This window comes from Ornithodoros turicata, chromosome 1 (assembly GCF_037126465.1).
Source record: "Ornithodoros turicata isolate Travis chromosome 1, ASM3712646v1, whole genome shotgun sequence".
NCBI lineage: Eukaryota > Metazoa > Arthropoda > Arachnida > Ixodida > Argasidae > Ornithodoros > Ornithodoros turicata.
Window position 1 is genome coordinate 200,620,083 of NC_088201.1, and position 16,378 is coordinate 200,636,460.

General features: G+C 45.2%; 1 protein-coding gene across 1 annotated transcript in view; it reads right to left on the reverse strand.

Moving 5' to 3' along the window:
* LOC135375358 (uncharacterized) overlaps window positions 1–16,378 on the reverse strand; it is a 110,747-nt gene that overhangs the window by 35,572 nt on the left and 58,797 nt on the right. Inside the window, exon 7 of the mRNA XM_064608080.1 lies at window positions 8,229–8,297. Within this exon, the coding sequence (XP_064464150.1) occupies window positions 8,229–8,297 (69 nt within the window). The remainder of the gene's footprint in view (window positions 1–8,228; window positions 8,298–16,378) is intronic.

A 16,378-nucleotide genomic window follows, 5' to 3' on the forward strand; every position in this document is an offset into this window, starting at 1 on the left:
TGGGGACGGTTCTGCCTGGGGACATTTTTTTTCGGGGAAGAAAATCTGGCATCTCGGGCGAGCTTTGATTATATGAAACGACTTCTCCGTGATCATTCCTTCATTTGGCAACTAGCGCTCATATTCATCGCTGGAAACCCAAATTTTGTAATTGCATCTGTGTTGCCCTACAAGAATAGTGATTTTCCTAAAATACGCATAAATTTGGCTCACATAGTGTCCAGTTCTTCAGCTTTTCCACGACCGAATTTCACGTTTTCAAGTTTAGATTGAATTAACTGAGACCTCAGCATTCAACACAACGAAATCTGGAGTAAAATTTACGCTTCAGAAATTCTTCTAAAAAAGAAAGGAATGCGTATATTATCTTGTCCCACATAATAAGGATGCCGAACTGTACTTTTTTGCCACACTCAAACAAGAACCTGTTATGTTGTCAGGTGACCATAGTTATTATTTTTCTCCAATGTGCCCTTTTATTTTTGTCGGATCGTTCCTCTTGGCGTTCAGGAAAAAAAAGACTGTGTAGGGAATATCGCGACTTATCGCGACTCCCGCTGCTAGGCCTTGCCGCTCGACCTTCCCATATCTTTTTGGTTGGTTTCCGTGTGTCGACCCGAAGCCTTCATCGCCCTTCACCTCCTTTGTACGGTTTTAAGGTACACGGTAGCGGGTGTAAGGTAAAAGAAAAAGAAGGGAGAACATGGAGGAAAGGAGCCTTTCAAATATGTTACTGAAGTTTTCGGGTAATAATAAGAAGTCTGTTCTACGACGGAAATCTTGAAAAGTCTTTTACACCAACGCCTTGTAAATGAATTCAGATACAGTGAACCCTCGTTAATAGGACCCCCGATAATCTGACATACGCGCTTTACGACCATACTTCTTGGGAACAATGCAACGAAACCTCTCCAAATCCCCCCGTTAATATGACAGCACCGCATTATGACCAAAGTTTTCGGGAACGACCATGATCATAATAACGAGGGTTCACTGTATTTGATTTGTTATAAACACATTTTTGGGACCCCTCATATAGGACCCCGGTTAGCGAATGCTGCCCTTCTAGACGCAGGCGGGTTAACTTTGTTGTGCATTTCTCACACACAAAATATGGACTTTGTCGCAGGCAATGCTATGTACCTCGTAACTTTAATGAGCTCCCCTTCGACAGTTTTTCTTTGGAATCGAAATACAAACAAAAAAGTGCTACGGCAACTTTATCATAGGATGTAGTACCTTTATATGTTCATATACTGTCAAACTGTATGCCGCTGGCTGCTTCAGGGCGAGTGCCACAAGCCTTTCGGCTTAGACGGGCCTGTTTTATTATATTTCTAGTTTGCTTTCTTGAGTAAAATTATTATTATTATTATTATTATGTAAGCGAGTGCAAAAAAAAAAAAAAGGAATACCGTTTCGAGCACTAGATTCTCCAGATTGTAAGCGCTGTGTGTAGGGAATGTTTATAGCCTAATTTATAACCGCTGGTAGATCCAACTGAGAGCCTCCGAGATACCGGCATCCGTACTATCCGATCACACTTGTACGTCGGCAACTCGGCATACAGTAAGTACGCACTAGTAAAACAATACGAAGAGCAACTAAACATTCGATAATCAGTCAGTACAGGCGTTGGTGACTTGTGAACACAATAATTGTAGCATAAATATATAAGAACAAAGAAATAAAAGTAAAGTTCTCATGTAGCAATAGGAGGCAAGCAAAAAGACGTGAATGTCTCGAATCGAACTTTTTGCCATGCCACGTTTCGTGGCAAAGTCCGACACTTTACCACTCGACAAACAACGCAGAGGGCGCGGGCCGCCTTAAACTCGCGAGGTCAACCATGCGCAATGGGGATTATTTCGGGAGTCGGAGGCGAACGGCGTGATAAGGACGGCGAGCGTGGCGCCATCTGGAATCGGGAAAATCGTGAATCGGAGTTGCTCCCCGACTGGTATGGCCTCTTAAGCAATTACCGACCAATGTCTTTACTGCCCACATTTTCGAAAATATTTGAGAAGGTCATTTTCTTGCAAACAGATAACTTTATGACAAAATTCTCAGTAATATCTTACTCGCAATATGGGTTCCACGGAGCTGGCATTACTCAAGCAAAAAGAAATTATCTTAAATAACCTTGAAAATAAAACCCTGACACTTGGTGTATACGTAGATTTTAGTAAAGCATTTGATTGTTTAATCATGAAGTACTATTTCAAAAGCTATACCGTTACGGCATACATGGAACTCCACTTCAGCTCATAAGGTCATACTTTGGGCATCGACTACAGTCGGTCAGTATTGGTGAGTACGTATCCTCGCGGCTTAAGATATCCCACGGCGTGCTCCAGGGAAGTAGACTTGGACCCTTATTGTTTAACATATATATAAACGATGTCGCAAGGATTAGTACGGACGCACACGTTGTCATCTACGCTGACGATGTAAGCCTCCTTTTTTCTGGAAGAAACGAAAATGACGTGATTCGGAACGCTAACAGAACACTCGCCATCCTATTTGACTGGGCTCAAAATAATTACCTCCACATCAGTAGTGCTAAAGCTGTGCTGTACAGGCCAATGAATAAAACCTTAAAAGTTAATGTTCCCCTACATGTAGGATGCTCTACCATTGGGCTTGTAAGCGAGATCAAGATACTAGGTGTGTATTTTCCTTGTGACATGGCCTGGAACGCGCATGTTGACTACCTGGCAACGAAATTATCACGGACATCCGGCACATTATGGAAATGCAAGCAAATACTACCAACGTAAATTAGGCTAGCTCTTTACAATGCCCTATTCTTTTCCCACCTGTGCTACGGCCAGCTGGTATGGGGCACAACAACCAAATCGAATTCGAACAAGTTGCACGTAATCCAAGAAAAAGCTGTTCGTGCTGTCTGAAACACATGTTTCCTCACACACACGCACAACCTTTATTTAGAAACCTCAACATTGTGCCCGTTACTACCCTGTATGAATTCAGACTACTTACGCTCCCCCCCCCCCCCTTTGTAGAGCTCCCTGATTCTCATTTCACTAACACATTGCAATCGTTATCACAACTTGAAAGGATCGAATGAGCCTTTCAAACTCGCGCTACGGAAGGGTGGAAAATTCCACGTTGTAGAATGGCATACGGGTCTTGCATGCTTCGATACCAGCTTCTCACGTTACTAAACAAGCACATACACCTTTTCGAAAGCCCCGAGTTCAATAGGATGACTAAGAAACGGTTACACATGTACTGGGCAATGCACGTTATTACTGTTAGTGTTTCAGGTCAGCGCTTCCATACGTTTCTACATGTGAATCCTATTTATGGTGTTATTCAAGCTCAGTGTGAAAAAGTGCTTTTCCTTTTTGTACTCTTTGATATACCATATTGCTGTAAAACATGTGTTTCTCGTAATCACTGCCATGTGATATCGCGGACCCCAGGTGTTCTTAAGCTACAGAAATGTAGCTTTTTCCCTGGGGCAGGCGCCATCTTGTAGATGGGAAACGGGCTCAAAAGAAAAAGAAAATGAAAGTATAGAGCGAACACCACTGAGCAGATGCAAACCTGCTTGATGTTACTCATCTTAACAAAGGGGAAAAATGGACGGAGCAAACGCTGAAGGCTAGCTGCCTAGAGGCTCGAATGGAGTGGAAAATGCACGAGTAATACACTACAGCAACGATCAATCACTAGGTGTATGCAGGGTGTCGGAGCGAACCGAAAACCAGAACCGAAAACCGCAAAAAAAAACGCTATTTTGGTGCGAACCGGTTGTGACTCTACCAATGTGCCGTAGTGTTCGTTTTAATTTCGAAGTTGAATACATTTAGGTATCCGCGAGGGCATGCGCGTGCGAAGTGGCGCCCCCTTTGTGGACAGGACACGAAGAAAAAAAAAACGGAGTCGCCGAGCGTGTTTGCGAGTGTTCGATTTGCGTCGTACTCGTGCCGTGGTGCTTGCTGGCTAGGAAGCAGCAACAGGCATTCGGATGGGACGCGATCGCACCAATCCAGCAAGAAAGTACTTTACGTATGACATCACGACAAACATTTCCGTCTGTATCATGCGCTTCAAGACAGGAGAAAGCGTATTTGAACAGACAGTCACCTACAGGAACCTGGAGCTACCAATTTCTCAGCTGCCTATTAATATAAAATGCCATGTATGCGGAATAAACGGGCTTACATTTTGCAACATTTTTTTTTCTGGGAATGAATATGCCCACCAGAAGCAGAACCGGTTAAAACCAGTATGAACCGTTATTTTTTTGCTCCGGGGCAGAACCGGTACCGGACCGTTTATGATGGAACTGGAACGAAAAACGTTTCGGTTCGACACGCTGGGTGTGTGTCTTACCATTGTCGATTTCTGGATTCATTCGGCGCACACCGTCTCTTTCACCCCCCGCTCATTCCAAAACAGTCCGCCTCGTAAATCCACTCGTCCAAAAATCCAGAGGATCCGTCGGTTGCATGATGCCGAAGTTGCATGAAACTCGCCAAGAGGTCCACCTATAACGACTGATCTGCATGTAGAGATATTTTGCACCCAAAAACGCAACGACCTCCGCCTTCGACGCGAGCGATGACACTTCCGCATGCAACAGGAGAAAAAGGTCGCGCGGTGCGTGCTCCCTGTGTTGCACGAACGCAGGACATCAGTGCACGAACACAAAATTAGCACGCGTGACAGGGCTATTACACTAATTCATTATAGGTCAAGGAGGAGTCGCAGTCATAAATAATCAGTTTAGAGCTATGAACAAGGACATAGTCACAGAAGGTCGTGAACCATGGAAGTGGTCCCATACTATCCCACTGTGGTGCATAGAGCAGTCCTGCTTGTACAACGTCAGCTTACAGCTGAAACAAGGAAATAGTGACAACAGGTCATAAATCATACAGGTAGTCCCGTACCATCCCATTGTAGTGCATCGAGCCGCGGTAGTTATAAAAACTCAGGTCGTAAATCATGCAAGTAGTCCGACAACAGGCCTTAGTGCTGCCTAGAGTATTGGCAGGCTCAAAAAGTTAGCTTACAGCTGTAAACTAGGAAATAGGCACAATCAGCCGACAATCATGCTGGTGGTCCCATACTATACTGTAGAAGTGAAAAAATAGTCAGAGTCCTAAAAGTCAGCTTACATCCGTAAACAAGGAAATAGTCATAGCAGGTCATAAATCATGCACGTAGTCCCATAATATCGCATTTTAATTGACATACTAAATGAAAAGATAACTCGAAAATGTAGGATCAAATTCCGCGGCATAGGGATTAAAAGCAGGTCGAGGATTAAATGTTGCAAAATACGATTCAAAGTGGCGGCATGATGATTAAACTCCATGCAATAAGGAATAAATTCCTCGTAATATGGATTAAATACGACAGGAAAACGTTATGTCATCTGTCCACCAAGTATCACGCGCAATTCGTGCCCGACATCACTGGATGGGGTGTACTTGACAATGATGTCGCCTAGCTATACATATACCGTATATGTCATTTTTTCTTGCTTTTTTTTACAGAAACAAATGCGGTGGCGCCTCTGATACCACAGCACACGTTTTTTTAATCTTCTATAACTCTTCCTGATAGGGGACATACGGCGAAGACCTGCGCGAACACTTCGCGCCGACATCGACGCTCGTGAATCAAGAGCACAGTCTCTTCATGCTGGTTGTGCTTAACAGTGACCGCGATCGGTTTCGCGGTGAAGCCACGAGAGCTCGGAGTTGTCATAGGTCGTTACATCATCAGTTACGTGATACCCTCATTGACTGAGGGAACACCTCCTCCACATCCTCCTCACCACTGCCGCAACCATTGTGGCATCCAACGGCAGTTGTTGCTCCAAGACCTAGCAGCGTACTCCCAGACACGAGTCCTGAACAAATCACCCTGTTATTTGTTGAAGATACCCGCTTATGCGCTTACAATGATGCGCTCACAATGGTTTTCTTCATTGCACTGTCGCCCCAAAACAATATTAACTTTTACCCATCCATGAAATAAGGACAAGATTAACAGAGCAGTTGAGTCACGAAAAAGAGGGCACGATGCGCAGTGCAATTGATTTTCCTCGTGCCGTAGTATACCCCACGTGCCTTCGATGCCACATTCATGTTACTCTACCACTGTCCTACAACTTGTAAGTGGTGTATGTACACATACAGAAGCAAGAACAACAAGACAGTCGCAGTGCAATTGCCCATTCAAAATATACGGAAAATACGTACCGTGCTCGAACCTACGTAGGGTGCGACTGCGACACCCTGTACATCTAGCGAGTGGGCTACTGAGCATTGTATATCTAGACAGGTAGGAAAATTCTCATAGGCCCCTGTGGCTACAGAATAACGCCATGATAGAGACCGTCAGTACCATCTATCTTTTGCACGAAGAACTATGATTTTAAATAAATGACGTCAGAGATGACGTCGGTAGTACGAATAATAAAGTGTGTGTCACACTAGGCCGACTTTTATCCGCCGGCTGCCGATCTCGACACGACACCGACGACAACTGAAACCGTAGGCCCACACCAAGTTAGCTCATTTCAAGGTCACACTAGGACGACAACAGTAGTTAACACCAACAACTCAAAATGTCGGCCTAGTGTGACTGTCGAAACTGATAAATCCGCCAACAAAATCGGAAAAAAGAAGAGGCGACCGATTCTTTCGGGCATGTTTGAGATCTGACCGATTTTCTTCACTGACATGAAGGTTCGGACGCGAGATTTCTACGTTTTCTTTATTTTTTTTAAGTTTGAGGTTTTTGAAGTTTGAGTTAAGTTAAGTTTAATACACTTGAGGGGCCAGTGCTAGAAAATATTTCCCTTCTTTTGCGACATCAGTGCTCACGGTCTTGGCATCATGTAGCAGAACATTGCAACCGCAGGGGCTGACGACCACTTTTAGATGCACGAGATGGTTCCCAAGGATAGGCTAAAGGACATTGTTTAACACTGATACAGCCGAGTAGAAGATGGGGATTTCGTAGATCGTTCGCGTTTGTCAGGTGCTGAATCAGTGCTCATATTCCTTTTCGCACCACAGTTTGCGTATTTCGCCGACTGATATTCTTAGGGTATCTACTACACTTCGCGAAATGACCTGAATTTCTTTCCATTCCACGAACTTCTAGAGTCGGTGTGACATTGCGTAGACGTGCGGCATGACCAGCTGCTTTTGTGCGGTTTTCCGTGGTATCCTGGGTCAATATGCCTACTTCGTTGTTAACTATAGATGATGTTCTAGCCGGGGTATTCATATCCTTTAAGACGGTCGAATTGTCTTTGAAACATTTGCTGCACTGTGCGTCCATAGGTGCGTCTTAGAGGTGACAGTAGGGTGGCTTTCCCAAACCCTTCTTTAACGGACTTGGAATGTGAACTAAGTAACTGTAGCAGGGCTTCTTTCTTTCTTTATTTTTATTTCCAACAAAGTCCGTGGAGTCCGAAATGGACAGACTGGTGAAATAACTGAAAACGACCTTCCTTTACGAGCGATCTCGCGCTTACGAGCATGTACAGGTTGGGACAAAAGTGTACGTAACACGCGAACGGCGTACTACTTCGTCGGTGCGACACCCTAGCGATCGCCTGAAGCTGGCGGGTTGACTGTTTCAGAGGGGTGCAAGGGTGCGCTGTTAGCGACAGAGAGCGGTAGCTTCCACTTCCCAGGCTCACCAGAGCGACACAGGAACTACCAATGTGTGCATCGCCTAACAGCGCACCCTTCCACTCCCCCGAAACAGCGAACCAACCCGCTTCCGGCAGCCGCTGGGGTGTCGCACCGACGAAACAGTTCGTCGCTCGCCTGTTCCGTGAAATTTTGTCCCAATCTGTACTACCCTGAGATTTATGTAGGGGAACACGCGAGCGAGAGACATATAACCTCCTCTGCCACTTGTGCCGGCGCTCTGATGCGCCACATGAAAGCAAATGACGAGAGTTTTGCTGTTTTGTCTGTTGACGGCACCGCCGCCCTTTCATCTTGTGATCATACTAGATCATAACGGGGTCGCCCGCCATTATCTGTTGCCATCTGAGTGCGACCGGGGGAAAGGAAACAAAAGCTACGGCAGCACAATTTCCACTCCACACAGAATGAGCCACAAGGCACAGCCGTATGTAACGGACGAGGCTATCTGCCACGCGCTCGTACGCTTCCTTTCATAAAGCTCACGATAATACGAAATGTGCGCGAAACACTCACCTGTATGTATCTTGTATTTGCCGGCAGCCACGCTTCCAGTCTGCCGGACTGCCGACACTGCCTCCCATTCTGCAATTATTTTGGACAAAATATTCAAGAATAAATAATGACTCAAGCTAACTGGTGCAATTAGATTTTCGCGCACCAGCGACCAGCAAAACGTTGTCTTCGTTGGATACAATGTCTCCAAATTGGTTTAGGTTATCTGGAATGCTGTATCCACTCAGTCGTGTTTCCTGCCTATAGCTGCAGTTTTCTCCCTCCTATACTTTGCATAGTGACATCTCACAGTATTTGTGGTTTATTTCACGCGATTTAGCTGGACAGTGTCAGTCAGACAATTCGTAGTGAATTGGTATGCGTTAGGTCGATGTAGCTCTCGAAACATATGTACAGTTTATGCACCATTACTGGTATGCGTGTTTGGTACTGATAGTGGAACTGGTAATTGTTTTTGCCTGAGGACAATTCCTTAGCGCTGTAAGAGACGCAGTAATGGCGGTAATGTACAAAATATTCGAGATGCCGATTCATTGACAGGACCTTTAAAATTGGGTACTACTGCTTTCAGAGACCGATTTGCTGGTCGTATTTTCTTGCCAGCCGACATGTCTGCCTGCTTGTAATAACGAAAGCAATAACGAAACCGTATTCGACGTTCTAGTCAGATCTACCCGGCACGCGTATGAAGTTCATGCTGAAAAGGCTGAATCACTCTGTCGTCTAGTTGAACGGACCTGTATCGTTTGCATTCCCAAAACTGTGATGTGCTTCTGCATGTTGAAGAACCCTGATCACGGCGAAAAACTAAGATAATAATAATTGGGGGTTTACGTCGTGAGACAACTAAGATCATGAGCGACGCCACAGAAGTCGGTCTGTGGTTTGCATTTGCCCACCTGAGGGTTCTTTAGCGTGCGATGAAAGCTCATCACACGGCACCCCGTATTTGACGTCCCTCGTGGAAGAAAAAAAAATAAGGTCTGCCATCCGAAGTCAGTGCTTTTTCCATGATCAGCGCATTTGATCATTAGATCTCAAGTGAGAGCTGCAGTGTGAAAAAGAACAGCAAGTTGGACTAGTTGGTACGTACTGAACATGATGGTAGCGTGCCAAACAGTAGACGTGGAACAGTACATCAAGAAGGGGACAGCACACTACTGGACCAGCGGCATGGCCGAGTGGGCTAAGGCGTCCGCTCGTTGGTGGTAACCAAGGTCGTGCTGTAGACTGGGAGGTGTTGGGTTCGAAGCCTACCGCCGGCTGTGCTGACTGAGGTTTTCCCTGGGTTTTCCGGAGACTTTCTAGACGAATGTCGGCACAGTTCCCCCTGAAGTCGGCAAAGGGCGCACACTAATCCCCCTGTCCCCCACTCCTTCATGTTGTCCTCTCTCCGTCTGTCCACATCTGTACGCCGCTCATAGCCACAGTTGCTTCGCGGCGCTAACACGCAATCAAAAAAAAAGCGCACTACTGTTTAGCGCGCTACCATCATGTGCTGCAGTGTGAAGGAGACGACGGGGCTGTGGAGGCTCTGGTGACCCCGAGATCGGAATGACGGCACTCTCTAAAAGTAGGAGTGAGAAGACAGTGTGTAGAGCAGAAATGCGCCATCCAGATACCCACAACTCTTTTCCCAAGGCTCTGATTGGTGGCGTAGGGAACTGTTGGGTGGCGAATATATGAACTCTGTTTTGGCAACACTGTGCAGCTCTCTCTCTCTCACAGGCGTTCCAAGTGGCGAGCGGTTGACATTTCTGTTATGTGTGTAATCCAGTTACATCCTATAAAATAAAGTTTGTTACCGAACGTAACAGGAACCACATTCTATCATTTTTCCTGAGGAAAGGGACTCCCTCATACTTTCAGTATCCGGTGTCTCATCCTGCCATGCTGTCCATCAAGTAGCAGTCAAACTGTACCGAATTTCACGTGGAACTTTCGGTACCGTCATAGTGGTGATCAAGGAATATAAGGACAGCAAAATTTAGAAATCGGTTGGAACGGATGCGACTGCCCTTTCAATAAAAAGCAGCATGAGGTGAGAAGTAGTAAGACTTGTCCCCCGGGTGTTGGCAACATACAAACTGTCCTGAATACGATTTAAATGGAATTACTGTATTAGTAGTAATTTTCGCGAGGACCTATTTTCCGCGAAATTCGCGAACGCCCTTTTTTTCGCGAATTTAATGTATTCGAATAAAGTATTCGAACCAATGACAGAAAAATACGATGACGAAACATGTAAAAAAAATTTACCCAGGACGATGAAAGATGAAAGTCACTGAAAAGGTTAGCCAGCTGTAGGGATCGAACCCACATCTTCTGGATTGCCGGTCCAGGGCTCTACCAATTGAGCTAAGCTAACACGCCTCTCCAGTGACTTTCGGGGTGCGTCATCTTAGTTTCATCAGTCATCAGTCATGAGTCATCAGTCATCAGTTTATCTCTTGTTACCCAGGACGCTGAGGCAACTTATGTACACAGGGTTTCTTACGCTATTAGACTGCATTGCCTCGCAAAGTTCACCGCTGCAACTGGACAGTAGTTCAGCCTTCACATACGAAACCTGTGTGAAGGCAGGCATGCCGTGATTCCAGTTCCTTTTAAGCCTGGATCATCCATCAAGCGTGTATGCACTTTGCCACGCAGATAAGCCTTTGTAGAAGTTGCGGCATCACTATCGAGCGCCAATCGCGCCTGCTGGATGTGATGACAAGAATGACAGGAGGAAGGGCAATTTGGCAATGACAGAGATACAAGCCGAGTAGGACCCCATATTCGCAGCCATTTCATTGAGAAATTCTCAAAAGGGAGACCATTTGAACGTTACCAAAATTGTGATATCTTTTATTACCTTCTTCCAGGAAGTTCAAGGTGGAGGCCCAAAGCGACAGGGTCAACGCACCGCAGTACCGCGAATTTAAGGTTCTGCGAACAATAACCTGATCCTGGCTTCTCACAAATTCGTGAATTATTGAGCCTGCAAATTTAACCATTTATGCAGTAATTAGGACGTCCCACAGTAACTGGAATGATCCAGTGTGTCATTGCACTAATTGGGGCTACCTATACACGTGTCTTGACCCCTCCATTTGCTGCCGGCAACTAGGGGTCATAAGAAGAAAAAATAAATAGAAAAATAGTGGAGTGAAACATATCTGAAAATCAACGGCGCCATCTTGAAGAAATTGTTCCAGAGCTGCCACCAACCATAGGTGGTCATGATCGTTGCAGAGACTGACGAGACGTGGCTGCCCCATTGCAACTCACCACACAAAGTGGTGCCACAGTACTCCTCATGGTGGCGTGCATGGAACACAGAAAAACAAAATAGTAGTGGCTGGCAAGAACGCCAACAAGAACAGTCACTGCTAAACACACACATACACTTCTAACCACACAAGAGCATGTACAAACACCACTCGGCGCGAGGTAATGGTCAGGAAAAGACCTAAGACGAGCGGATGGTACTCAGGGCTAGTCCCAAATATGTTTGGTCATGCATGAAGCCAATACTACTAAACACAAATTATTAAACGAGTCCAGACACTTCTAAACATGCGAGAGCACGTACAAGCATGGCTCAGCGCGAGTCAGTCATCGGGAAACTGTTTAACATGAGTGGGCGGTGCTCATGCTTAATCGCAAGCATGTCAGGCATGCACGAGGCGGACACTGCGAAACTCGAATTTGTAAACAAGTCGAGACACTTGTAATCACAATCGCGCACACGTCTATACGCGAACAGACATCGCCATGAAACTTTATTGGCAACACAAGATGTTCTGCTCGATTGAAAGAAGGCTCAGACACTCGCACGGGCATGCAAGAGCAACAACTGGGTAAATATATATTTACCACAATCGCGGCCGACAGAGCAGAAAAGTCACCTCTTTCTTTTCTTGCAGGCCTCCACAAAATCTTCACCAACCCAGCGACAGAGCCTGGTGACGTGCGATCAGTCTTCTCAAGAGGCAACCAGAGGAGGAAGGAAACAGACCTTTCTGACAGTTTTCCATGTGGGCAAGCGTAGGTACCTTAGCATTGCATTTCGGGATGCTCCTGTCTACCACGTGACTGCACGCGTGACCCTGCAGACAACACGGCACCACGAAAGCAGACGACACGAGTTGTAGTGGTGTCGAAGTTCAGATGACAGTATTATGTTGAATGTGTGCTTGCACTTTTATTTCTGCAAGTTCGGATGTTTACTCTTCTATTAGAAGACCAGTCACAGTTTGCAGAAGCGAAAGGAGTACGTGGGCACTGGAAACATTACGGCTGGCGGTGGTGACTTCCAAGGCATATATGTTTCCCGATTAAATGTTAAAGAATGCCGTACCCGGAACAACATTATTCAGGTTTGTACAACAACAAAGGATAAGAAATGAATCTGCGGCACAGTGTCAGGTCCCAAGTGAAAGATTTAAGATTTCTCCAACACACACTGGTGAATAAAACAAATAATCATGTACTCACAAATAAAACGTGTTGCGGTTACAGAGCTGATTTCCGTTCAGCGAGAGTCGAAGCCGGGACAGAAACACATATGATATGTCGTTTCCACAATGGTGCTTACATTTTCACAATAAACAACTTTGGAAAAGCAAAATCACATGGAGAACAGCGCGAGATTTGCAAGGCCGAAACTTCAGAGAGGCTCATGTGGTGTACAGGAACAGGATGTAATGGCAATTTTGACTTGAGCGACCGCTAGAGGGTGGCTACGCTAGTCTGGAGGGAAGAGCTGCTCTTGTGTTTCCTTCCTCTATACAGGGAACTCAGCTGTGGTGTCTTCTCGTCACGTATTTGTCTCGCGCATGTGCGTGCCACCTACAGCACTCTCTCATTGTCCATGAGCCCAGTGCACTCCTAGCAGTTCCTACCACTTCGCTGTTTCGATTTCAGTCCCGTTTGTTTCATATTTTATTTGAAAGCGCACTATAAAGGGAGTGCACGTTATTGGTACGTTACCATTCTGACCAATATATGGAAAACATCGTGTGTGGTAGATTCTAAGGAATCAACAATCAAGACTTAGATATATTCAAGGAATCAATCTAAGAATAGGTAAAACACAGAGAACTTCGCACATTTATTTACGGCATCGTGGAGGAAGCCTTTCAAGTCCATCGTCTCTAATGGCTGCAAGCATGTCAAGAAATCTGTCAGGATGACAAGATGCTGCTACTCCACATCTTGGCATTAGACAGACAGATGGAAAAGAAGCCCACCTTTAGTCTGAGATTCAGAGGTAGGACATCACCAGCAATGCACTACTTTGAGTAATGAGTGATGGTAATGAGTTACATTTTGACTGAATAATGCAGAGCGGCAATGCTCATTACTTTTATCAAATTTCATTGAGCCCAATTTAAGGGTTGGGAATATGTAGGTTCTACCAGTCTGTCTCTACCAATGATCACAGGGCAACAAAGAAAGAGATGGGCCTAGCCTGGGCGATTCTACAAAAGGAACTGAATGCAGAAATTTGCCAAGTAAGAGCGTGAAGAGCGTGCCGAATTTACTCAAACTAATGACGATTGACAGGAATATTGTGGAGCTATCGTATCGAAAAAATTTGCTGAAAATTATACTCTACGGAGCTGGCGCGCGATGAATTTTAACCGAAATCATTGTTAGCTTGACAAAAGGTGGTTGGAAACCCGGCCCACACCGGCATGGTACAAAGATATAACCCAGACATAGCTTATCGCGTCGGCCCTCGGCTGGCACTATACCTTCCCTCTCCCAATTTCAGGAACTCACTTTTTTTACAATCACTTTGTGGGCTGGATTCCCAACCTCGTTTCGTCGCACTGACAGCTATTGCACTAAAATAGTCCTTGCATGTTATACTGAAGTGCCCCGATAAGCATGATGTTCGGCAATTTTTTCCGACAAGATAGATTATGAATATCACAGTCAATTATCATGAATTTGAGTAAATCCGGCACGCTCTTTATGTTGGTGGTGTTTACTTGGCAAATTTCTGAGTTCACTTCGCAAGAACTTGCATAACTAAACTTAGGTTATATAACGTGCAGATCAGGAGGTGGCAAAACATTAATAAGAACAAATGCCGTTGACCGCATGATTCTAGGTGGTGTAGTATTTTGTTTACAATTCAATGACACATTTTCTGGAACACCTTGTAGATTTTTGTTCAACTTTGCAAACGTTTTACACCTGAAGAAATGTAGACTAATACATGAAAGGCTTGTGAATATTAAAGACGACTTCACTGTTGGATCTTCTGCATATCATGCAGCGTAATAGGGAGAAGAAACCTTCCAGGTTCTCCAAAGTCTTGAAAGCATTGCGTCTCAATTCCCTGCACAAATCTCGTGAACCTCAAAATCAAGCCTCAATAGCGTGGTCAACTCATGGAAGGGCGTGACAAATCTGATGGGGACTGGGCGCGTCCTTTCCTCGAACTTTACACAAAAGCACGAAACTTCAGAAAAAAGAAGACGGTCGCCATTCCTAGAAAGTTGGACACGTACGCTCTCAAGCATCCGGGGAGAAGAAAGTTTAACAGAAGGTGCATCATCCCCTCAAGCTAAACGATGTCTGGCAAATATATCTCGCTGACTTTTCAAAGTACACGCGTTTGAACAGCGGTTACCGTCACGTTCTCATGGCGATAGGCTCCTTCTCCCGTTAAAGACGAACCATCCTGGAGAAATGAAAACGGCTTTGATGCGACTTTTCGGAGAGGTAACGTTCCTAGACACATATTTATTTATTTAAATAGTTATTTAACTGTTACAACACGACCTTACACAGACAGGAGTCATCCCCTATTTTACGTTTTCACACATCAAGACCTCACAAGTCGACCGTTTTATAAGGACTTTGCGTGACAGAATCTTAGGGTGTCTTAGGGTGACCAGAAAATACCACTTCGTTTCTGCACCTCCTAAAATCGTACGCGAGTACGACAACATCAAACACAGAACGTTGGGCATCAGCCCGTCCATAGGCCCTCATCAGCCATCAGAGTTGGAATTGTTCAACAAAATAAATGGTAAGCCCATCGTACCCTCCGTGAAAAAGAAGCTGAAAGTCGGGATAAAGTAAGGGTCTTACTGCAGGGAAGAGCTTTTCAGCTCTTCAAAAGAGCTCCGAAAGCAGTTGACCACGTCAGATTTTTCACTCTCTCCATCTGAGAGACACCTCCCTTCCCGTCATTCATCTGAAAGATTACCGGGGCAAGAAAGTGAACGGACGTTTGCGAAGAAGTCCTCGTGGTGACCCATGGTGACGACGAGCCATGGCCGGTATCTAAAATGCTGAGAAAGAAAGAAGTTTTTCGTTGGTTCGCCAGTTACGTTGTTACGACAATGAACACAGCTGTTGGGTTCCAAGTAGCGACGTGGTCAAGATTGGGAAATGATGTTAGACATTTACGTTCACCTCGTCTCCAACACCGGCATGAAAATGTTTCCTTCGAATAAGCTCATTGTCTTCACGGTAGTTTTCGATAGTCCGCTTGAGGTTCCAGGTCACTATGGGCCTGATGGGTCACAGCAATGGGCAAATATTTTGTTTTAAATATCGAATACAAAAAGCAAGATATGCAAGTTGAGGTTATTTTTGAGTAAACAGTAAAAAACAATAGGTGCCTTCGCGTCACCTCTGCTCTGCAAACGGATTTAGGGAGAGACCTGCTGAATTTACTGTTTCTTCCTTGTAAAATACTTCGCGATATGACTTCGTTTCAACCGAGGATGTGAAACCCTGTAGTTGGACCGTGCACTCGCACAGGGGCCCGGCACGGTGCTCGTATCGGCGACACAATGCGAGACAATGCGGTGAACAGGAAAAATGAGGACCCTCCCAAAATGAGCGAACCCGAACCCACTTCCCTCTTATTAGAGCACACATTGCCGATTTCTTTCTGAGACATTTTCTTAAGGTGCCACTCCTGACTAAGGAAACAGCGTTTATTTTATTTAGTCCATCAAAAGACGGTGCCTCAAGGACTCTATACGCGAAATTTCAATCCTGTTTACGAACGCTGTGCATTTCTGTCAATTTCTGAAGATCTTCTGAGCTTCCACCAGTTTCGACGACGCAACGAGCGGGTAACGTAATCATACGCCCACAAATTGCGATGATGTCATGTTCTTGAGAGGGCATGC